Here is a 25,137-nt window from a genome sequence, read left to right on the forward strand (position 1 = left end):
CTGCCATGACACATCCTCAGGTGAGTGCACATCACACGCTCCTACCCCTCTATCCTCTCCACAAATGTTTTTAATCTCTGTATTCTGGTCCCCATAGACTTATATGGGCACCGAAATCCAGAGCGGATCCAGATTTTTTTTTGTCAATCCGTCAGTGATCCGCCGGTCCCGGATTTTGGCGGATTCGATCAACTGTAGAGATAACCCATGAGCTCCCACTTAGTCTGTTTATTTGTATTGTCATGTTAAAAAATAAATGAATGAAATTTTAAGACGAATGGTGCTGCTTCTTCAGAAAGACTTTTTTTGTACTTATGTGCAAAATATAAAAAAAAATAATAGATGCGGCAATACCAGGTGGCTGCGGGCTAAAGTACATTTTTTATTTTACTCCACAGTAGTGGAATAAAGTGAATCAGGAAAACAAAACCCAATAGTGATTTTTTTTTTCTTACAACCAACCACTTAAAAAAAAAAAGCAAAACATAATATATACCATAACAACTAAAACTATGCAAAATGATTTGTCTTTAACTTATAAAACCTACAAAATGTCACTTTAGAATTTCTGTCCAAATTGTTCAACTGAAAATAAACGAAAAAACGGATGTAAAAAAATTGTGATCGATCCATTTTCATTTACTGCGAGTTTTAAAACTATATTTTGTGTGAATTCACTATTAAGTGTTCTATCACAGCAAAAAAACAATGTTTAAAGATGCAGGATTTAAAATAAATGTTATAAGATACTATTTATGTTCCGTCATTAGTTACCTAAATGAATCATGCAAATAGATTCAGTATACAGCTTTTTCCAAATTCTTTAAAGATTAAAATTTGAAAAATGTGTTATTTTCAATCATTTGCTGCTTTTCTAATTATTTTACAAAAAGTCAGAAAACCCCTTTAAGTATACAGCCAGAGATGTGAAAAAAGGACACTTGTACACAGGAGAATTAGTTGATATATCTGAATGAACATAATGTCTACTCACCAAATGTCGGACTTTGAGTCATATCCCTGGTGCTTTAATGCTTCAGGACTCATATAGTAAGGCGTCCCAGTAAATGTCGTTGCTAGGTCACACGAGCCCATCAAGAGACGTGAAACCCCAAAATCCCCTGGAAACAGTTGGAAGAAATATTTATATAATGAACACGTTCTCCAGTAATTTGGCATTAAACATTGTAGAATCTCAACAAAGTCAACCTGTTTTTTTATTTGGAAGGGACCATGTGTTTATTTTGCTGTTGAGGTTTAAAAGGAATTTAGCAGGATTACAACTACACTGTCTAAAATCATTTATATATGCAAGTCTGGATATACCTTTACATGGTCAATGCACTCCTCCGTTACTGAGAAATCAATATTTAAATTGATATGTAAATGATGATGGAGATCTGAAGCCTCTGTCACTCCAGCTCTATTCCTCCACTCAGCACTACCTTCTCCTGTTCCATAAACAATTCACTTGCCTGAAGTCACACAGCATAGAAACTCTCAGACAAGCAGGGGGAGGTGGCGCTGGGTGGGAAATAGAGCTGGAGTGACAACACTGGTGATAGAAAGTGATAACTGTTCAGCCTACTTTGTATATCAATTCAGACATTGATTTCTCAGTAAGGGAGATGTAAACTGGCCATGTAAAGGTATTGCTAGACTTGCAATTGAAAGACCTATGTGTATATGAGCATTTAAATAGTATGGGGTAGGGGGGAAATTCTGCTGACAGAGTAAAGGGTGCTTTACATGCTGCGATATCGCTAACGATATATCGTCGGGGTCACGTCGTTAGTCACGCACATCTGGCGCCGTTAGCGACATCACAGCGTGTGACACCAAGGAGTGACAATCAACGATCGCAAAAACGTCAAAAAACGTTTATCGTTGACAAGTCGCTCCTTTTCAAAATATAATTGGTGGTACATGCCGCTGGTTGTTCGTCGTTCCTGCGGCATCACACATCGCTATGTGTGACGCCGCAGGAACGACGAACATCTCCTTACCTTCGTCCACCGTGAATGCGGAAAGAAGGAGGTGGGCGGCATATTCTGTCCTCTCATCTTCGCCCCTCCTCTGCTATTAGCCGGCCGCTTAGTGACGCTGCAGTGACATCGCTATGACGCCGAACGCACCTCCCCCTTGAAGGAGAGATTGTTCGGCGGTCACAGCGACGTCGCTAAAAAGGTATGTGCATGTGACGCTGGCGTAGCGATAATGTTCGCTATGGCAGCGATCACCAAATGTCGTACGAACGACGGGGGCGGGTGCTATCGGGCATGACATAGCTAGCGATGTCGCACTGTGTAAAGTACCCTTATGGCCCTTTGCGCACACTGCGTTTTTACCCATTTTTTTTGTGGCGTTTTTGCTGCAGAAATTTCTTGAGAAAATGGTTGTAACCTTTCTGCAGACATCCCCCAGTAAAAGCTATGAAAAAAAAAATAGCTGTGTGCACACTGCGTTTTTTTCTCAAGAACATTCTTAGTGCAGAATTTCTTGAAAAAGAATGGGCATGTCACTTCTTTTCTGCAGGTACCTGCGTTTTTTGCCATAGATAATGGTAAAAAATCGCAGGGACCAACCTGTGGGAAAAAACACATCAACCACGCGTCAAAAAGCGTCAAAAACGTTGTAAAAATAAGTTTTCGGTGCGTTATTGGTGCGTTTTTTGAACGCAAGTGCGCTAATCTTTCAGACTCTCAAGAAATTTCTTGTGAAAAATCCTTTTTCTAGTGCGCACAGGGCCTAAGGACTATTCATTGGGAAAACCTTATCAATAACAGCTCTTTTACTACATAACAGAACATCTACAACAACTATTTCTCATCAGTTATGAATATTTACTTGTTATCAATTTACCATAGAGTGATTTAAAAAAGTATTCATATCTCATGAACTTTTCCACATTTTTTCATATTACACCAACAACTTATGTTATTGGGATTTTATGTGATATATCAACACAAAGTAGCAAGTGTTTTTGTGATTTTCTAAATATTTTAAAAATATAAATCTGAAAATTGTGACAAGCATTTGTATTCAACCACCTGTAGTTTGAAATCCCTAAAAAAATCCTGATTGCCTAGTTGCCTCCACACGTCACCTAATAGTAAAATTAGTAAATTGAGTCCAAATGTGTGTAATTTATTCTTAGTATAACTACAGCTGTTTTGTGAAGACCTCAGAGGTTTGTTTGAGAATATTAGGGATCAAACAGCAGCATGAAAATCAAGGAACAAAAAAGACAGGTCTGGGATAAAGTTGTGGAGAAGAGTAAAGCAGGGTTAGGTTATTAAAAATAGCCTCAGCTCTAAACATCTTAAGGAGCACTGTTCAATCTGTCATCCAAAAATGGAAGGAGTATGGCACAACCGCAAATCTACCAAGACATGGCTGTCCTGCTCAAATGATATTCCAAGCAAGGAGAGAACTAATTAGAGAAGCAGCCAAGAGGCCTATGGTCATTCTGGAGGAGCTGCAGAGATCCACAGCTCAGGTGGGAGAACCTGTCCACAGGACAACTTATCTGAACTCCACAAATCTGGCTTTTAAGGAAGACTGGCAACAAAAAAGCAATTTTTGAAAGCAAGCCATAAGAAGTCCCATTTGCATCTTGCATAACGTCAAGTAGGGGACACAGCTACCATGTGGAAGAAGGTGCTCTGGTCAGATGAGGCCAAAGTATTTGCATTTGGGCTAAATGCAAAATGTTATATATAGCGGAAATCTAATACTGCACATTACCCTGAAAACACCATGGCAGTATCATGATCTGGAGATGTTTTATTTTCACAGGAAGAGGGAAACTGGTCAGAATTGATGGGAAGATGGACAGAGCTAAATACAGGGCAATCTTGGAGGAAAACCTGAGAGGCTGCAAAAGACTCAAGACTGGGACATGGGTTCACCTTCCAGTAGGACAACAAACCTAAACATACTGCCAGAGCTAGAATGCAATGGTTTAGGTAAAATTGTATTCATGTGTGCTAAATGGAATCTGTCACCAGGTTTTTGCTGCCTCGTGTGAAAGCAGCATGATGTAGGGGCAGAGACCCTGATTCCAGCGATGTCACTGAGCTGTTTGCTGTCATTTTGATAAAAATCAATGTTTTCTCTGCTGCAGATCTAGCAGTTATACAAAACTCATGAATATGCTGGACTACCTGGCAGCAGGTCAAGTAGTCCTCCAATGATAATCTACTGCTGAATAAACAGTGATTGTATCAAAACTGCACTAAGCAGCCCAGTACGGTAAGTTACACATCGCTGGAAACAAGATCTCTGCCCCCACGTTATGCTGCTCTCAGATTAGGGGGCCAAAACCTGGTGAGAGACTACCTTTAATGTCACAGTCATAATCCAGATCTAAATCCTATTGAGAATCTGTGGCAAAACTTGAAAATTGCTGTTCACGGACGCCTCCATCACTGCAGCAATTTTGCAAAGAAGAATGGCAATAATTTAAGAATCTAGATGTGCAAAGCTGATAGAGACATAGCCCAAAAGATTTGCAGCAGTAAGTTAAGTGAAAAATGGTCCTACAAAGTACTGACAAAGTAGGGCTGCATACAAATGCATATCACAACTTTCACATTTATATTTTTAAAATATTTACCATATATAAGTTCCACTTTACATTTACCCCCAAAAAAGCAGACCCCCCTTCCCAGGATCGTCATACTTACCAGACCCGGACGTTTGTGTGGCTCCTAGGTCCTCCCTGTGATCTCCAAAGGAGGCTGCACGTCGTCCTCCCCTGCTGCTGACTCGCTGACATACACACACACAACAGATCGCACATACATCACATCACATTACATCCAGCGCTTCCCGACGCAGTCAGGGAATGATGGGAGGAAGTCACGTGTGTCTGCAGCTCCTGTTGCGGCAGATCCTTGCGCTCCACTGCCTCTCAGGATTCTGCCGGCAAGAAGAGACCGGTGTCACTGGATGTGGTATGTGTGCGATCCGATGTGTGTGTGTGATGGGATGTTTGTGTGTTCGATCTGATGTTAAGGCTACATGCACACGCTGCTTTTTTTGCTGCTTTTTTGCTGCTTTTTTGGCTGCAGTTTTGTCAGCAAAACTTTCTGACATCTGACTTCCCAGCAAAGTCTATGAGAAGTCAGATTTGTCATGTGCACATTGCAGTTTATTTGTCAGCGTTTTCTTTGTCAAAAGTTTGTGACAAAAAAAATGCAGCATGTTCATTCTTCCTGCGTTTTTGTCAACATTTGTCACCCATTGAAATCAATGAGGGCATCAAAAACACAGGAAAAATGCATGCTAATCAAAAGTGGTGCATTTTACCTGCCTTTTACCTGCGTTTTTGGCACCAAAAACGCAGGTGATTTGTCAGGAAGTGAGGTCAGGCAAGTGGTCCCGTCCTGTCCTCCACGTGTTCCCCAAAGTACCGCTGTCCCCAGGGGAGATGATGTGGAGGACGGGGACTATCAGCGGCGGCGGCAGCGAGAGGGAAAAATCAATGTTTTCAGCTGCCAATGTCCATCCCCCTCTCGCTGCCGCCGTCGCTAATAGTCCCGTCCTCCACATCATCTCCCCTGTGCGTGCACGCTGGGGACAGCGGTACTTCGGGGAACACGTGGAGGACGGGACTATCAGCGGCGGCAGCGAGAGGGGGATGGACATTGGCAGCTGAAAACATTGATTTTTCCCTCTCGCTGCCACCGCCGCTGATAGTCCCATCCTTCACATGTTCCCCGAAGTACCGCTGTCCCCAGCGTGCACGCACAGGGGAGATGATGTGGAGGACGGGATTATAAGCGGCGGTGGCAGCGAGAGGGAAAAATCAATGTTTTCAGCTGCCAATGTCCATCCCCCTCTCGCTGCCGCCACTGATAGTCCCATCCTCCACGTGTTCCCCGAAGTACCGCTGTCCCCAGCGTGCACGCACAGGGGAGATGATGGACCCCTCTCGCTGCCACCGCCGCCGCTGATAGTCCCGTCCTCCACGCTCCTGTCAGCTCCACGCAGTAGCGCGGTCAGCTGAGCTGTCACTGAGGTTACTCACGGCCACCGCTGGATTCAGCGGTGGCCGCGGGTAACCTCAGTGACAGCTCAGCTGATCGCGCGGCTCTCTTCAGTTGCTGCGTGGAGCTGACCGGAGTGGCGGTGTCTGCTGCTTCTCCGGTCACCTCCATGCAGCAGAGCTGGAAGCGACGCTGGACCATCCTGGATTACGCCGGACATGGAGGGCTTTGTCGGGCTTATTAAATGGGAGAACGAGGGAATTTGTTAGTGTTTTTTATTTCTAATAAAGGATTTTTTCAGGTGGGTGTTTATTTACTGTAACTTAAAGATTAATCATGGAAGGTATCTCATAGACGCCTGACATGATTAATCTAGGACTTATTGGAAGCTATGGGCTGCCAATAACTCCTTATTACCCCGATTTGCCAACGCACCAGGGCCAATCGGGAAGAGCCGGGTACTGTCCGAGAACAGCCGCATCTAATGGATGCGGCCATTCTGGGCGGCTGCTGACTGATATTGTTAGGCTGGGGGGTTCCCCATAACGTGGAGCTCCCCATCCTGAGAATACCAGCCTTCAGCCGTATGGCTTTATCTGGCTGGCATTAAAATTGGGGGGGACCGCACGCCAGTTTTTTTTAATTATTTATTTCTAATTTTTTTTTTTTTTCAATTCAACAAGCTTTATGGGCTTGTTTGAACTGAAAAATACATGAAACAATTGTTGACAAAACTGCAGCCAAAAACGCACCAAAAAAGCAGCAAAAACGCACCAAAAAAGCACCTACATTTTTTGTGACATTTCCAGGCTCTCTCTGACAAGGTGCAGTTTTGGCTGCAGTTTTGGCTGCAGTTTGTGAACACGAAAAAGAAGCAGCGTGCGCATGTAGCCTTATGTGTATGATCCAATGTTTGTGTGTGTGATCTGATTGTGTCTGCGATCTGATTGTGTGTGTGATCTGATTGTGTTTGCGATCTGATTGTGTGTGTGATCGGATGTGTGTGTGTGAGATAGGATGTGTGTGTATGAGAGCTGATGTGTGCGGGGGTGCGATCACTGCAGGTCCTGCCGCTCAACGTCGGGTGAGTGTGATTGTGGGTGCCCGCTGTCTATAATGAAGTGTCCTGCAGTATCTGTAACTTTTTTAGCTGCACGGACACTTCATTATTGATCCACGACTAGGGCTTAATTTCAGGGGAGGGCTTATATTTAAGCCTTGCTCCGAAAATGCTGAAAATCCTTGCTAGGGCTTATTTTTGGGGGAGGGCTTATTTTTGGAAAAACACAGTGTTCCTTTACAAATAAGTTTTACTTTGTGTTGTTATATCACATAAAACCCCCAAAAAATATATTTATGTTTGTAGGTGTAACATGAAATAATGTGAAGTTCACATACGTAAATTTTGGCACTTTTCCGGGCTCTTCTCAATTGCCCTGGTGCGTTGGCAATAGCGGTAATACTTACTGGGTTGATGTCACCTGTGAACTGACAGGTGACATAAAGCCCAGGGGTTAGTAATGGAGAGGCATCTATCAGACACCCCCATTATTAACCCAATAAGTATAGCGTTAAAAAAAATACACACAGGGAAAAAAAAGATTATTTGAATAAACACTCCCCAACATACCCTTGTTCACCAATTTATTGAATTAAAAAAATCATTGACGTTTCGATGTAATTCAATTGGTGAATAAAGATTCCCACACAATCCGATATTTAACAATTTATTAATTGAAAAGAAATCCTGGACGTGCCGACTTAATCCAATGTAGTAATTCCCCATGTGAGAGAATAAAAGCCATTTTGTATTGTACAGAAACCATCTTGTCTTATAACTGAATGATGCCATAGGGTTCAGCAAACACTGATGGGCGGGGAAGAGTCAAATTTATACACCCCTGCAGCTCTCATTGTTGCACAGTAATTTCTTTGTTTGGGATACTATATAAGCTGGTCACATGATGTAATAAAGCAGAAACTCTCAGTACACCATGCTAGGCTGTGCTATATTGATTTCTCCATTTGCTTGTAAAACAAATCTTATTAATTTGGAGTTCCAAGAGCATAGAAGGAGTGGATTTTGCTCACAAAGACGACTCCCATCGATTCCTATGTAGCTCCGTTTGTAACAACCATATAGTAAAGAGTTGTGGTTTAAAGTGAACTGTTGGTTCTCTTGGTCAGTGCGAGTCAATATTCGGTCTTGGCTAGCTGACGTCAGCGGCAGTATGTGGCCTCCATTGGTTCCCAGGCTGCATGGCAAAAGTCCACACACCCAGCTAAGACTAGGTATTTCATGTAGCGTGCTGGGGTGTCCGGAGTCAATCTCTTGCCTGCGATTAAAGCCCCATGCCACTCTCCATACTTACAAGAATTGATGCTGTTGAAGTCAAAGGATAGTCACCCCATATATTGATTTGATTTAGATTTCTCTTTTCTTAATTTACATTGCATTTTGTTAACTGACAAAAATAAGCTATTAACACGACTATTTTTTAATGCATTCTTACTTTGCTTTTTCAAAACCTGGCTAAAACTTTTGCACAGTGGTGTATACAGTATTTTAAAATCATATATTCACTTTGATTTGGTAGGACGTTATCAAGGACAGGATTCTTGCTCAGCTATCTTTGGAACTATTACAGAAGTGAGTGGCGACAGCGGTAGATGCATGACCGCCTATGCATTCCTGTTATGTGAGATGGGGCTCTGTTCACAAGACAGGTGCTGGTACTTGAGATGTGACGCACATCTATCAGACATTTATGGTATATGCTGTGAACAGACCGTACATTATTGATAATGGTAATAACTCATTAAAAATAAAATTTAATAAAAAATTTTACAAAGTTATGATGCTTGTTTACAAAGCAATTCATACTATGAAGGAAGCAGGAAAAATAACCTAAATCATATACAAATCTTACCAATTTTAAGAAGATTGTTTTTCAAAAAGATATTCTTTGCTTTCAAATCTCTGTGAAGTATTCTCCTAGAAATGCAAATAAAAGGAGGTCACATTAAATTACTAACACAAATCTGTTTTGTTAAATGCTTATGTCTCAGTGTAAAGCACACATGAACCTGCGCCAGGAATCTTGTCAAGCTAATAATCAGGTGATCGGGTCACGAGGAAACATGATGAATAGGAAACAAATCTATATAATTAAACAGACACTGGAAAACAAGGACAAGAAAAAGCCGCAGCTAGCAATGAGCTCCGTGACCTAAAAAGAAAAATCAACAAATAATCCAAGGAATTTATGCTGCACGATAGGGCTTAGTAGTGGATTTGAGAAACACAATATAAGCCATATATACAAAGATGATTAATGTCTGATGTAAATTTATACAAAATCTTTGGAGCATTTAAATTCAATGATAAAGCTAATCCAAAACACATACAATAAATCCAAAATCAAAACTAACGCTACATTAATTAAAATCTAAAAATACATTTTCATGTTACATGCAAAGTTTTCTTTGTCTTAGATTTCTCCACTGTGGTCTGTGGTTTACCAGTGTATGTACAGTAAATACTCATGGTCCACATGCTGGTAGAATAATACTACCAATATTAGCCGGTAAAACATCACACAGTGCTCAAATAACAGCGCCATATGGCATGATATACAGCCAAATATCTATCCTCATCAATGTCCACCTGATGACTGATTTGAATAAAAGCATACAGAATGTTCCATTTCATCCATTTAGTACACTTAAAAGGGTTTTCCATTTTCAATTCTATTTCACCCAGAGATGTGGACAACGGTGATGTATTCCTTTAGCTCCCATCATTGTTGATTGGTTTCAATAGTGACTTCAGATCTACAATGCACATTTTTCCTGCAGCCAATCACTGAGCTCAGCGGTTGTCACAAGTGTCTCCCATCCTTAGGAGAATTGTGACAGCTCTGGTATTTGAGCTCCACATGAACTTGTGAGACTCTGGATTTTAAATCTATTTGCTTTCTGTTGGTGCAGCAATGGTTAATGACACTTTCCTTGCTGGTAGCTCCTGGTTAGTTTATCTCAGCAGCAGTGAGTTTCTGACCATTCCCCTTCCCTTTAAATAGTCTCATGATCCATCACCTGATGTCAGTAATAGATTCAGTCTGTAGTGACCACCTTGAAGGAAGGAAGTCTTTAGTAGCTGCTAGAGTTCTACACTGGAGTTCCACTATTGGAGCCATGTCGTTGGCAGTCCTGATGTTTGGCTGCAACAGTGAAGTTTTGTTAAATATCCTTAGTCTGTTCTGATTCCGATGTGTATTATTACAGTAGTGGTGACATCTAGTGTACTCATTGGCCTTGGCACTATTCAGGGCGAGTGGAGGGACATATAGGGACTAGGCACGTAACGACGACAAGGGGCAGGCTTTTTTAGGGAAGTTTGGGGAGCTTAGGGTTCACTACCCCAGTTTCCTATCATTAGGGTCTTCTTCTCCCTTTCCATCCCCGCTGTACCTCTGTGTTGCACCATGCACTGGACATTCCCTTATCCGAGCATCACAGCAGTTCTGTCAATGTAGATGGCATGAGCAATTCAGCTCATTCATTGGCTGTAGTGATGATGTACAATGTAGTCATGATGGCACTGCTGTCGTCAATCAACAAAGATAAAAGGAAACTCTAGACCCTGTGAGGTTGAGTATATCAATGTTTGTTATTTTACACCTGTGTACATTTATAACACAAAACAAATTGGAAAAATACCACCCCTTAAAGACTATACAGGTATGTGGCAGTTCAAGGTGAGAATGGTGAAAATATGTGCTTGGGAGATGGCAATAACGCTGGATGAGTAAAAGCTTTGTAGTCCTAAATCTTCATACAAGTTTGTTGTGGTCCAAGGCTCCAGGGTTATACTGAGCCAGAGGATCTTCCAGTGAGCAAGGGCTCTAACATTATTTTTGTATTAATGTACATCTCACATCTACACATACTGACAAACTAAAGAAAATAATGAACATTTACCCAAAAACACAAAGATAACTCATAATCGGAACAATCTTCACATGTAAAAATCATTCTGGTCTTACACAAGATGGATTACACTTAAAGGGATTGCTCTGGTTTATGGTTTTACCAACTTCGAATTGTGTCCAAAAATATTTTCAATCTGACCTCATCAATTTCATATGAGTTTTTCAATTTGTGATATACACTGAGCAAAAATATAAACACAACACTTTTGTTTTTGCTCCCATTTTCAATGAGCTGAACTTGAAGATCTAAAGGCTGCTTCACATGTGTCGATTACTCGTGCGATCGCATTTGCGATCGCACCCGCCCCTTTCATTTGTGCGGCAGGGGCAATTTCTTGCTCGTGTCGCACAATGTTGTAACTCCCCGTCACACGTACTTACCTTCCAAACGAGCTCGCTGTGGGCGGCGAACATTCACTTCCTGAAGGGCGAGGGACGTTTGGCGTCACAGCGACGTCACACAGCGGCCGGCCAATAGAAGCGGAGGGGCGGAGATGAGTGGGACGTAAACATCCCGCCCACCTCCTTCCTTCAGCATTGCCGGCGGGACGCAGGTAAGCTGCAGTTCATCGTTCCCGGGGTGTCACATGGAGCAATGTGTGCTGCCTCGGGAACAATGAACAACAGGACGTTAGATTTTTTGAAAATGAGCAACGTGTCAACGATGAACGAGAAGGTGAGTATTTCTGCTCGTTTATAGCTGTCACATGCTACGATATCACTAACGATGCCAGATGTGCATCCCTTACGACGTGACCCCGCCGACATCTCGTTAGATATATCGTAGCGTGTAAAGCCCGCTTAAGACTTTTCTATGTACACAAAAGTTTTTTTCTCTCAAATATTGCTCACAAACTTGTCTAATTCTGTGTCAGTGAGCACTGCTCCTTTGCCGGGATAATTCATTCACCTCAACAGTCAAACTTGTAACATCTGTGGTTTTCTGCTGTGTGATAAAACTGCACATTTTGGAGTGGCCTTTTATTGTGGCCAGCCTAAGGCACCCCTGTGAAATAATTATGCTGTGTAATCAGCATCTTGATATGCCACACCTGTGGGGTGGATGGATTTTCTGGATGGAGAAGTGCTCACTAACACAAATTAGATAAACTTGGAACAATATTTGAGAGAAAAAAAGGTATTTTGTGTACATAGAAAAAGTCTTAAGGCCACTTTACACAAAGCGACATCGCTAGCGATGTCGCTGCCGATTACACCCGCCCCGTCGTTTGTGCGTCACGGGCAAATCGCTGGCCGTGGCGCTTGTGTATCGTTAGTCCCTGTCACACATACTTACCTGCCTAGCGACGTCGCTGTGGTCGGCGAGCTGCCTCTTTTCTAAGGGGGCGGATCGTGTGGTGTCACAGCGACGTCACACAGCAGGCGGCCAATAGAAGCGGAGGGGCGTAGAGCAGCTGAAGGAAAGACACGCCCACCTCGTTTCCGGAGGACGCAGGTACGGTGTTGTTCGTCATTCCTGGGGTATACACGTAGCGATGTGTGCTGCCTCAGGAACGACGAACAACCTGCGTTCTGCACCAGCAACGATATTTGGGATTTGAACGACGTGTCAACGATCAATAATTAGGTGAGAATTTTTGATCGTTAGCGGTCGTTCGTACGTTTCACACGCAAAGATCTTTAGATCTTAAGGGGGCTTTACACACAACGACATCGCTAACGAGATGTCGTTGGGGGTCACGGAATTCATGACGCACATCTGGCTTCGTTAATGACATCTTTGCGTGTGAAACATACGAACGACCGCTAACGATCAAAATTACTCACCTAATCGATCGTTGACACGTTGTTCAAATCCCAAATATCGTTGCTGGTGCAGGACGCAGGTTGTTCGTCGTTCCTGAGGCAGCACTGTTCTGTCCCCACTTAAAGGCGATGGAAGGTGCGTAGTTGTGAGAGGTTGTGAGAATCTTACCTTCGTTTTTCCTATAGGTGGAGCAGACAGGACCAGAGCGCTCCAGAGTGAAACATGCACATGCTGAGATGAAACAATGGTGGTTTATTTTCTCCAAAGGTTAGGACATGCAGAGTGCAGTAATCCAAGTACTTGGCATTGTAATTCTCCCGCGATGCTTGCCTCTGAAGCTACTACGTGGTCAGAAGACTTTGCTCCTAGTAGCTCCAATAAGGGATGTTGTTCTCACAAGCTCTGGTTTTGAATGCACATGCCAGGATGTGATGCAAGAGGGTCACCAGACACTCCCATGGGCTGGACAAAAGAAACAGAGGAGCCGAAAGGTCTGACCAGTAGATGGCAGCAGAGACAAGCATGAAAAACATTAAATAACAGTTTTAACTAAGACAAATAGAAACAGCACACTCCCCGTCTGAAATTCACTTTGGGGATTTCACTATTGAGTCCATAATACAACCTGAAAGGAAAGGCATGTTAAATGCAAAAACAAGCTCAATTGAGTCCAAAACAAGAAGGATGGCTCAAAGTTCAGGTCCGGTAGCGTTCATCCTGTAGGGATGCTCTCTATGGGCAAAAGCAGAACAAGTTCATGGATTGGCCTTGCAAAGGTCTTCGTCTCACCTTTCCTGATGACCTTTAGCTCCACCTTCCGAACATTGCTGTCCTGACTAGGCAGTATCCTAGTAATTAGTCCCATAAGCCAGTCAGTCCTTTCTGTGGTCTGATCTTTCATGAGGACTAGGTCTCCTTCCTTGAGGTTCGGCTTGGGATGTCGCCACTTCTTTCTTCCTTGAAGAATGGTGAGGTATTCCTTCCTCCATCGGTTCCAGAAGTAGTCAGTCAAGTATTGAACCCGTTTCCAGTGTTTTTGATAAGTGTTCGCGTGGGTGAACTCTCTGCTGGGCATTACCGCGTTGTCAGTTTTTTGGTTAATGAGAATAGTAGGAGTTAATATGGTAGGTGTTTCTGGATCCATGGTCACCGGCACAAGGGGTCTTGAATTGATAATGGCTGAGACTTCAGCTAAAAGAGTGACTACAGTCTCATGTGTGAGTCTTGAGGAATTAACGTCCATTAGCATGGAGTTCAAGATGTTGCGTGAAATCCCGATCATCCTCTCCCAGGAGCCTCCCATGTGAGAACTGTGAGGGGGATTGAAGATCCAGGTGCAACCTTTCTCTGCCAGCTGATCTTGGATAGGCTTAGTGTCGATGTTCAGTTCTCTACATGCACCGACGAAGTTGCTTCCACGGTCAGACCTCAGCTGTTTCACTGGTCCTCTGATGGCAAGGAACCTTCTCAAGGCGTTGATTAGGCTGGAGGTATCCATGGACTCTAACACCTCAATGTGAACGGCTCGAACACTCATGCAGGTGAATAACACAGCCCACCGCTTGCTGTTTGCTTGGCCTCCGCGAGTTCTGCGTGTGGACACCATCCATGGTCCGAAAACGTCTAGGCCCACGTAGGTGAAAGGTGGCTCTGTAGAAAGTCTGTCTGTAGGCAAGTCAGCCATTTGCTGGTACAGTTGTTTTCCTCTCGCTTTATGACAGTGCACACAATCGTGTAGTATTTGTGCTACACGTCTCTTCATTCCAAGAATCCAGAGGCCTCCAGACCGTAAAGCACCTTCTGTAATTTGCCTGCCTTGGTGTTCAGTCTTTTCATGGTGGTGTCGGATCAGCAAGACTGTAACATGGTGTTTGTTGGGAATGATGAGAGGATTTTGTTCTGCAACTCCAAGATGAGCCTGATTCAAACGACCGCCAACTCTCAGTAAGCCGAAACTGTCGATGACTGGGTTTAAATTGGCGAGAGGACTTCTTAATGGAATCTGCTGTTTGTTGTATAAACACTTCCATTCTATGGCGAATTCACTCTGTTGGAGGTGGCGTATTATGAGGGACTCGCTATAGGAGATGTCCTCAGCAGTAAGGGGTTTGTGGCAGACATGCCAGCGATGACAGTCTTTGTTTTTAAGGTCCGTATGATAGCATCTGGCGATGTGCACTAACCTAGCGACAGTCCTGACGAGCCTCATCCAGCTGGAGAAACGTTCAAAACGTTGGCAACCGAGGTTGGAAGTTTTTTCTGCACTGGTGGCCAGGGTATTGTCTTCAGCTCGGACATCTGGATCGTTGTCTGGATCTAGGATGCTGAAGGCTTCCTGGACACCTTCTTCTGACTGTCTCAGCAGGAACTCTGGACCTGTAAGCCAAGAAGAGTTAGCGAAAGAACTTATAGACATAGGTCTGGTTGCGTGATCTGCTGTATTCAGTTCAGTTGGTACAGGTTCTGCTAGGTTGTTACAGACTTCCTTGTCCATAAAGGCAACAATATGTTCTCTCATTTCAGGTTTGCTGTTCATAGAACGCTGAAGAGAGTTAAATCTGGTCTGAGCTTGATCTCGGTTGTTTGGGAGTCTTACCCTGGTAGATCGGAAGGGTAATGGAGAGACCCAATGGTTGGTTTTGTCTTTAGAAAACTCACAGTCCATTATTCCGATGAATTCTCTGTCCTCTACTGACAAGGCTACTTTATCGTCATCCTTGGTTGTGTGAAAGACTGATCTTCCCAAGTTGTCGATATGCAGAGAAGAAGTGATGTCAGGTAGCTGTATTGTGTCTGGATACTTCTCTTTCACTCCATAGTGATGAGGACATGGCTTTAAGCAGGTTGTGCGCCCATCTCCATGCACATAAGTCTTGAAGGAATCAATTTCTGATCGATCAACGCACACATTTCCTATGACTACCCATCCCAAGTCCAGTCTCTGGGCGTATGGTGCATAGTCAGGCCCATTACACTGCTGTCGCAGCTTGTGTACCCTTAGATTGTCTCTGCCGAGCAGGAGTAGAATCTCTGTGCTATTGTCCAGAGGTGGGAAAACACTAGCGAGGTGTCTTAGGTGTGGTTGATGAAATGCAGCTTCTGGGGTAGGAATTTCATTCCTGTGGCTGGGTATTTGGTCACATTCAACGAGCGTTGGTAGAGGTATTTCAGTCTTCCCATTGATAGGAGAAGCAATGAATCCCTGGGCTCTTCTGCCGCTAGTCTCTATGCGACCCGAGCAGGTGTTCAAGGTGTAGGGTTCTGATGGTCCATTAATTCCGAAGGCTTCAAAGAATTTGGTTCCTGCTAGGGACCGGTTGCTTTGGTCATCTATGATGGCATACACCTTCATTGCCTTTTCTGGATGTCCTTCGGGATAAACCTTGATGAGGCATATTCGGGCACAACATTTCTGTGTTTGGCCCTCTCCACATACCTCTGAGCATGAGCAGGAGACGGCTGTGGTGGTGTCAGTCTGATTCTTGGGCTCCCCGCCATGACTTGGAGTAGGAGTGGTGGTGACTGCAGCCGGTGTGTCTCTAGCTAGCTGGGTTGGGTGCATGGCTGAAATGTGTTTTTCACTATGACACTCCTCACACTTGACGATGGATTTACAGTCCTTGGCCATGTGCTCAAGTGATGTGCAGCATTTGAAACAAATCCCAAGCTCTTTGAGGACTTTTTTGCGCTCCTGTAGGGTTTTGGATCTAAACCCTCTGCAGTTGTTCAGTGAATGCGTTTTTTTATGGATGGGACATTCTTGATTGAAAGACTTATCTCGTGATGAGATGGTGTTCTGTTTATCTGTGCGTGCTGAAGGTGATGGTAGCTCAGTCTTCCTAACTCTCACAGTGTTCTTAATGTCTCTGCGTTTGTGTATGGCACCTTCATACCTTGATGATGATGTTGCAGCTGCCGAAGTGTTGAACTCTAGGAAGTCGAGGCTGGGGTCGTTCCTCATCTGGGCCTGCTCGTCGATGAACTTGCAGAACTGAATAAATGGGGGAAAGGTGACGTCATGCATTCTTTTGTACCTTGAGACTGACGTTGCCCATTTCTCCTGCAGACTGTATGGCAGCTTCACCACGATTGGATTCACTCCATGGGCTGTATCCAGGTAGCACAGCCCAGACAGACGAGGATCTCTTTTGGCGAGCTCCAGCTCCATGAGCAAATCACTTAGGTCTTGAAGCTTGTGGACTTCTTTAAGGTTGATCTTTGGGATGTCCTGCAGTCTCTTGAATAGGGCTTTCTCTATTGCTTCTGCGCTGCCAAAGGTGCGTTCCAGTCTCTGCCATGCAGCAGCGAGACCTGCTTCTGCTTGTCCCACAAAGACGGTTCTGAGGCTCTTGATACGGTTTGTAGAGCCTGGGGACAACCACTTGATCAGGAGGTCGAGCTCCTGTTCTGCAGTGAAGTTGAGATTGGCGATGGCTGCCTTGAAAGTTGCTTTCCAGGCCCTGTAGCTCTCTGCACGATCATCAAATTTCGTGAGACTAGTGTTGATTAGCTCTCTGCTCACCATGAACGTGGCAAACTCAGACATATCTGATTTCTCACCACTTGTTGCCACGACGACTCGTGATGCCCCTGGGGCGTATGGGCTGCCTGGCGTGAATGGATGAGATGTTCCCGGGTAAAATGACGTTGCTGCAGGGTTGAGCTGTGGTTTAGCCTCTGTAGATTCTGATGACCGCTGCTTGAGCTGTGGAAGTGGGTCAGGAAACACTTGGTTGCCATCTTGCCATGGTGACTGTGTTTGAGAGGGCACCTCTTGGTGACTGTTATTAATTTGCTCGGGTGCTTTAGGTGGCACTGGCACTGGTAGAGGTAAGTTGGAGGTTTCGGTGTTGTCGGCTTGGACGGTACTGCAAACTGGGGTTGCTACAGGTAACTGATTCAGTACATAGTCTCTTGTGCGATCAACTGGATTGTCTGCTTCCAGTGGTGGCGAGTCAGCTGGATCAGGACCTTGGATCAATGCTTGCTCAAGTAGTCTCACTTTAGCTAGCGCAACTTCCTCTTCCATCTGTGACCGAAGAATCTTTATCCGAGCCTCCGCTCCTGCCCTTGTGGCTTCTGCTTTAGCGGCTTCTGCTTTTGCAAGGGCTTCTGCTTCTGCCCTTTTGGCTTCCACTTTAGCAGCTTCTGCTTTTGCAAGGGCTTCTGCTTCTGCCCTTTTGGCTTCCACTTTAGCAGCTTCTGCTTTTGCAAGGTCTTCTGCTTCTGTCCTTTTGGCTTCTGCTTCTGCCCTTTTGGCTTCTTCTTCTACTTCTCTTTCTGTGAAGGAACGTCTCACCTTGGACTCCTCTGCTCTTATGCGGGCCTCTAGTATCCTGTCGCTCAGGGCTGAGCTTCTTGAGGATGATGACCCGGATGACCGAGAGGAACGTCTAGATGAGGTTGATCAGTGTGATCTGGTTTCTTGCTGGTGAGAGATACGGTGTTCGGCCTTGTCTATGGCATCTTGCACCTTGGCATCTCTTTCCTTGTCTACCTCTTCTGCCTTGCTCAGGTCTGAAAGAGCTTCATCAATTTTAGAGTCTTTTAGAAAGGTAATGTACCTTGTTGACAGTCTCTTGTATCTTTCATGAGCTGTGTTCAGCTGTTCCAGAGCGGCTTGTAAGCATGCGGCATCACCTGATGAGGATTCAAGTCTTGACATGTAATAGGTGACTCATTCCCACTGTTCTTCCAGGTGTTCACATGACTCATCTTTCATAGTGTGATAGTTTTCAGTGACTTTTATCATAGGTTTGGAAGAGTGCTTCGGTCGGACAACTTGGTCTGCTGAAAGCGTGGGCTCTGCCTCCTGGGCTTCATAATGGACAGTATCAGGTTGTATTTGCTCTGTTTCAGCAGTGGGGGACTGTCCAAGGTCTTTTTCGGCCATTTTGATTTAAGGTGTACTGTCTCTTTAAGAAACTTGACTTTTGAATAGGGGTCCCAAAATCGTTGTGCAGCTCTGCAAGGACTCCCTGATGAGATTCCCAAGGTGTCTTTAGCAAAACTTGGGGTTCGCAGTGCAGCGATGTGCAGTAATGAGGTATAATGTACTGCAAGTCTATAGGTATAATGTACTGCAAGTCTAGGTATGGCTAGAGGGAAACAGCAGGTGCATAAACTGTCCCTTTACAATGCAAGCAGAGGTGACACAGGATGTGGCAGATGGGAGAGCTTCCCCTTAGGCTTGTCCAGGCATGCACTGTGCAGGCAGACTAGTGCACAAGGCTTGTTGCTAGGCAGATTACATGGGACGTTACAGGGTTCTTAGGGATCTGTAGCCGGGGTATTGAGCTCTTAAGCAGTCTTCTGACTGTTCTGTCCCCACTTAAAGGCGATGGAAGGTGCGTAGTTGTGAGAGGTTGTGAGAATCTTACCTTCGTTTTTCCTATAGGTGGGGCAGACAGGACCAGAGCGCTCCAGAGTGAAACATGCAGATGCTGAGATGAAACAATGGTGGTTTATTTTCTCCAAAGGTTAGGACATGCAGAGTGCAGTAATCCAAGTACTTGGCATTGTAATTCTCCCGCGATGCTTGCCTCTGAAGCTACTATGTGGTCAGAAGACTTTACTCCTAGTAGCTCCAATAAGGGATGTTGGTCTCACAAGCTCTGGTTTTGAATGCACATGCCAGGATGTGATGCAAGAGGGTCACCAGACACTTCCATGGGCTGGACAAAAGAAACAGAGGAGCCGAAAGGTCTGACCAGTAGATGGCAGCAGAGACAAGCATGAAAAACATTAAATAACAGTTTTAACTAAGACAAATAGAAACAGCACAAGCACACATCGCTACGTGTGACAACCCAGGAATAAGGAACAACACCTTACCTACGTCCTCCGGCAAAGAGGTGGGCGTCACTTTCTTTCGGCTGCTCTCCGCCCCTCCGCTTCTATTGGACGGCTGCCGTGTGACGTCGCTGTGACGCCGCACGAACCGCCCCCTTAGAAAGGAGGCGGTTCGCCGGCCACAGCGACGTCGCTAGGCAGGTAAGTAGTGTGACGTGTCCTAGCGATGTTGTGTGCCACGGGCAGTGATTTGCCCGTGACGCACAAACGACAGGGGAGGTTGCTGTCACTAGCGACATCGCTAGCGATGTTGCTGCGTGTAAAACAGCCTTTAGAGTTCAGTTCAGCAAAAATGGGAGCAAAAACAAAAGTGTTACGTTTATATTTTTGTTTAGTGTACTTTAAGTGAACATATATTTAAGCGCAACACATTAGAGGACAGAATGGTCTGGTTTTAAATGCAATTATCACTTTCTTTAAAGATGAACTATTAAAATTGTAGCAATGAGAAACAGGAACTAACTGGCCATAAACTATAGTATATTTTTCAAATGTAATGTGATACTACAAAAAAGAAATATTGGATTCTCAACCTTCACCGAATGGATTGTTTGTATTCAAAGGCCTAACAATGCATCATAGAGAACAGTGAAAAATTCTCCTTATAGTATTCTATCATTCCTATGCAAGTTCCTTGTCCATGGTGCTGGAATACTGCGCTATATAGCACTGTGTAGGAAGATTCCAATTGTACAGCTGCATGATCACATAATGAATACTGACTTAGGAATAGCTTTATCTAGCTATATATTTTACTGTGTTAATTATTAAATATTACAAAAAATACAACCTCATTTTGTGCATGCAGAATAAAATTGAAAAGATAAAGGGGTTGTCCGATACCTACTGTATAATGCCCTTTATAAATATCTTATCTTTAAGACCTAACCACTCTTTAATTAATTAATTTAATTAATTGTAAAATTACCTACTATTCTCCCTATACAGCGAATCCCTATATCTGTCATTTTTTTCTTTACTTCCGGTGACGTTTTGTTTGAGGAGAGTCTCAATCAAAAGGGAAGAGGATGTCCCTGCAGACACTTCCCTGCAGCTTCTATACCCCATCTATGAAACATGATGTCATCAGGAGGCGACGCTGTGATCCCTTACCACAGGTACTGTCACTGCCGTTTCCTGATTATATCCTGTTTCAGGGATTGATGGAGAAGTTACCACAGCTTCTTTTGTGCCCCACTATCTGCATCTTCAATGGCTGCAGACACACTTTATCTGTGCTCTTCGACTGCATCTTCATTGGCAGCCACAGTCTCTGCTTCTATCACTGCAATTTCTCAAAATAGAGGCAGGGTGAATGACAGCAGCACTGCCTCACAGCCTGTATCACCACCCTCAAACAATTTGTCATGAGGTACCGATGCTGGTGTCACTCACCCTGCTCCTATCAGGGACAGTGGTGGGGCCACTGAATATGTGGACGGTGGCAAAGGAGTATGGTGGTGGCCACTGAATCTGCGGTCACTTCTCTATCATCCCCACAAAACAGAAAATAATCAGGGGATGGTGGTGACAGTAGATGTGGTAAGTCACCACAGTGCTGCACCATGATGTCTTTTTTGAGGACGAGGTGATAGAAGCAGTGTGGAAGTGACTGCAGGGCTGGCTTTCTGTAATATTAAGTTTGAGACTCCCCCCAAACAAAACATCACAGGGAATAAAGAAAAATATGACAAATATTGGGAACAGCAGGATAAAGAGAATGATAGGGATTATTATAATAAAGTAATTTACAAAAGTAGTTAGGTAATAAACATAGATATTTATAAAGGCCATTATGAATATTGGATCAACCTTTTAAATTAAAAAAAAAGAATGTATAAATAAATATATATATATATATATATATATATTTAAGACTAGTAACACTTGAAGAAAAATATATAATAAATTTACATATTTACCTCTCATGCATATAATGTACCCCAAGAAGTAGCTGAATAAACCATTCTGTCACTTGATCTTCAGAGATTACTTCATCGTTATTCTTTATTTCTTTTATTTTACAATCAAGGTCGCTGCCCTAAAAGTCACAAACAACAACATATCAAAAAGTAAGAGACAATAAGTCTACAAAAAAAAGTATACACTGTCGAAAATCTGTTACACAACATTGATGAAAATAGGTAAATGTTTTACACATTAGTCTAAATGAGGTCCAAATCGCAGGCTTTTAAACCAAAGAAATAAGTTCGAGTCTTCATTAGTTTTCATTCAGTTTTCATTAGTACTATATTAAGTCTTTTAACAAACCTCTTAAATAATTTTTATCTCTATATAGCAGCCACATGCAATTGTTTGCATATGTCATCTTTGTTACTGTACAGTAAAAAGTATTGTGATATATCTTTTATTGTGACCCTAAAGACCGCTTTACACGCTGCGTACCCGCCCCCATCGGTTGTGCAACACGGGCAAATCGTAGCTCGAGGAGCTCAACATCGCACGGACCCGTCATACTACTTACCTGCCTAGCGACGTCGCTGTGACCGGCGAACCGCCTCTTTTCTAAGGGGGCGGTTCGTTCAGCGTCACAACGACGTCACAGCAGCGTTACTGAACCGCCGCCCAATAGAAGACGAGGGGCGGAGATGAGCGGGACGTAACATCCCGCCCACCTCCTTCCTTCCTCATTGCGGGCGGGCGCAGGTAAGGTGAGGTTCCTCAATCCTGCGGTGTCACACGTAGCGATGTGACAGCAGCAACGAGAAACTACATCGCTAGCTGCAGCAGCGATAATCGAGAATAGGGGGGCATGTCACCAATGTGCGATTTTGAACGTTTTTGCGACGATTCAAAATCGCTCATAGGTGTCACACGCAACGACATCTCTAAAGCGGCCGGATGTGCGTCACAAATTCCGTGACCCCCAACGAGATCGCTTGAGCGATGTTGCACCGTGCAAAGCGGCTTTTAGAGATCTATGAATACATTCAGAGTATATCGCGAGGTACTTTGCATTGCACATTTGTACACACTGAACATGGTTCAAATAGTCTGCTCTTGTTAAAGGGAAACCATCACAAGTAGTGATGGGCGAACGCAAGCTGTAAAGTTCAGGGTTTGAACCGGATACCTAGTGTCCGTGCATGGACCCAGATCATTGACTTCTCAGGGAAGTCAGTGTTACTATTCGGGTTCGGCCACCTACCCCTGGAACTGTTCATTTTATGGCTGGTTGCATGTGGGCGGAGAGACGAAATGCCCAATTAGTGACTTTGATTAGAGTTCAGATAAAGTCCGGGTCACAAACCGAACTATATCTAAAGCGAGGATGAAGTTAACAATTCAAACTTTAACGGGTCTGCTCATCTCTACTCATGAATATTCACCGCTTCCCCTGCCCACCCTCTGTGACAGCTTCTGTGATTGGTTGCTGTCAGACTGTGCCGCTGCCCTCTGTGCCGGCATCTGTGATTGATTGCCCTCACACTAGCTGTCTGTCTCCCCGAAGTGGAGTGTAAAACTAAACAACTGGAAAAAATGTCTTAAGGTTCCCCCAGCTGCGGAGCTTCATGTTGGCTGTATATCAAAATACGAGGAACTTCCTGCTGATTTTTAGTAATTATTTAAATAAATAATTTAAAAAACAGTGTGCAGTCCCCCTGAATTTTGATACCCAGCGCAGATAAAGTAGACAGCTGGGGGCTGGTATTTTCAGGCTGAGGATGCCCATAGTTATTGGACCCAACCCCAGCCTAAATTTAGCAATCTGCAGCTCTTTCAGAATTGGCCCATCCATTAGATGCACCAATCCTGGTACTTACCAGGCTCATCACGATTGCCCTGGAGTAGTGGCAATCGGTCTAATATAAGGGGTTAATGACAGCTGGGATTTGTCAAAAAATCATAGCTGTCATAAAGCCCAAGGTTAGTAATGAGGAGGGTCTATGAGATTCCCCCCATTACTAATAGTGTAAGTTAAAATAAATACATGCAAACCACAGAAGAAAAAAAAGCTGGGACCTCAGTTGAACTCAATCCCAGATTACCGGAATGTGTGTGCATTCCAGTAATTCAGCATTCAGTTCAATGCTGCCAGATTATTGACTTCAATGGTGTAAGGTTATCAGGTAATCCGGCACCATTTAAGTCAATAATCCGGTAATCCTTGACCATTGAACTTAATGCCAAATTACTGGAATTTAGTTCACCTGAGGTCACAGCTGGGACACCGAGGTAAACTAACTTATGTCACCGAGCTCACAGCGGCAGCTCCGTCAGTGTGTCCTGTCGGTCACAGTGATTGGTCACATTTTGTAATGTGACCTTGCATTGTGACATCAGGATGTGGCAGTACCGGTATCATTCTGGGATGTCGTGTCTGTGGATTATGTTGGACCTGCATGGGTGTTGGAGGTTAATAAATTGGAGAAAGAGGGGTTTTTGGGTTGTTGTTTTTAATAAAGGATATTTCTTTGCTTTGTGTTTTTGTTGTTTTTTTGTACTTACACGATTAGTAAATGTGGAGTCTCATAGACCCTTCCGCATTACTAACCTCGGGTGTGATGACAGCTGTAATATTTTGGGGTGGCTGTGGGCTGCTCTTTTTAGGCTGGGAAAGGCCCAATAACCATGGATCTCCCCACCCTGATAATATCAGCCCCCAGCAGGAAATTTCAACTACAAATAATTTAAGATACATTTCCTTCAACTAGATTCTCTTAGATTCTCTACATTAACCTGTTCCTATATTATTCTTGTATTCTCTATTCAAAAATAATACGTTACCATAAACTACCATACATTTACCCATTTTCTCTCATTTCTTAGCAATAGGCTTTCTTTTTTATAACTGATTACTTTTGTTTGGTTAAGCACGGACAACCGAATGTAACATACATTAATTAAATTCATTGATTTCAGAACAAATCATTTCATAATGTCTATTTAAATGTGCAATGTCAAGTTCACATTAGACCTAGGTGTGGTTTTTGTATTCTGCCATAAGCCTAGTGCTCTAATACCAATATACAATTTAATATTTCTGCATTGACATAACAGCTAGACTAAAAGTTTAAAACATAAAGGTAGAAAACCTTCTGAAAGACCAAAAGAAAATCTTAAGACAGAATATTTAATTATAAACATGCGTTTTTTGTAAATCCAAAGTCTTGTGCTTCTAGTCTTATCATCTTATCAGATTTGACAATCTATTGCAGCAGTATTAGATTTTCTATGTTATCTGAAGCTGCATTCAAAGACTTTCATTTTAGTGGCATTGTAAATAAAGATTATAGGCGCATTTCTATGCTTAAAGAGGTTTTCCAGCAAAAAAATGATCAGGCTGTACCTGTAATAAGCCTCCAAACTCCCTCTCTCTTACCTTTATTTCCCTCAGCCCTCCTTGTAAGTTATTGTTTACATTTTGAACTTCCTTTCAATTCTTCCTTTTGTGTTTCTAGTTTTCCAAAAAGAGAGATGTATCTGTCCAACAGCTCATTCACTCCCACCCTCAGTACTTGCCCACTTCACCTGCAAAGCACCATCCTGAGACTGGTATACAGTCTCA

At 43.5% G+C, this 25,137-nt stretch overlaps 1 protein-coding gene across 1 annotated transcript in view; it reads right to left on the reverse strand.

Moving 5' to 3' along the window:
- NEK11 (NIMA related kinase 11) overlaps positions 1-25,137 on the reverse strand; it is a 430,667-nt gene that overhangs the window by 233,156 nt on the left and 172,374 nt on the right. The window contains exons 4-6 of the mRNA XM_075315207.1: positions 21,530-21,648; positions 8,924-8,988; positions 995-1,121 (exon numbers count right to left, since the gene is read on the reverse strand). Coding sequence (XP_075171322.1) covers positions 995-1,121; positions 8,924-8,988; positions 21,530-21,648 — 311 coding nt within the window. The remainder of the gene's footprint in view (positions 1-994; positions 1,122-8,923; positions 8,989-21,529; positions 21,649-25,137) is intronic.

The sequence above is a fragment of the Anomaloglossus baeobatrachus genome, chromosome 6, assembly GCF_048569485.1.
Source record: "Anomaloglossus baeobatrachus isolate aAnoBae1 chromosome 6, aAnoBae1.hap1, whole genome shotgun sequence".
Taxonomy (NCBI): Eukaryota; Metazoa; Chordata; class Amphibia; order Anura; family Aromobatidae; genus Anomaloglossus; species Anomaloglossus baeobatrachus.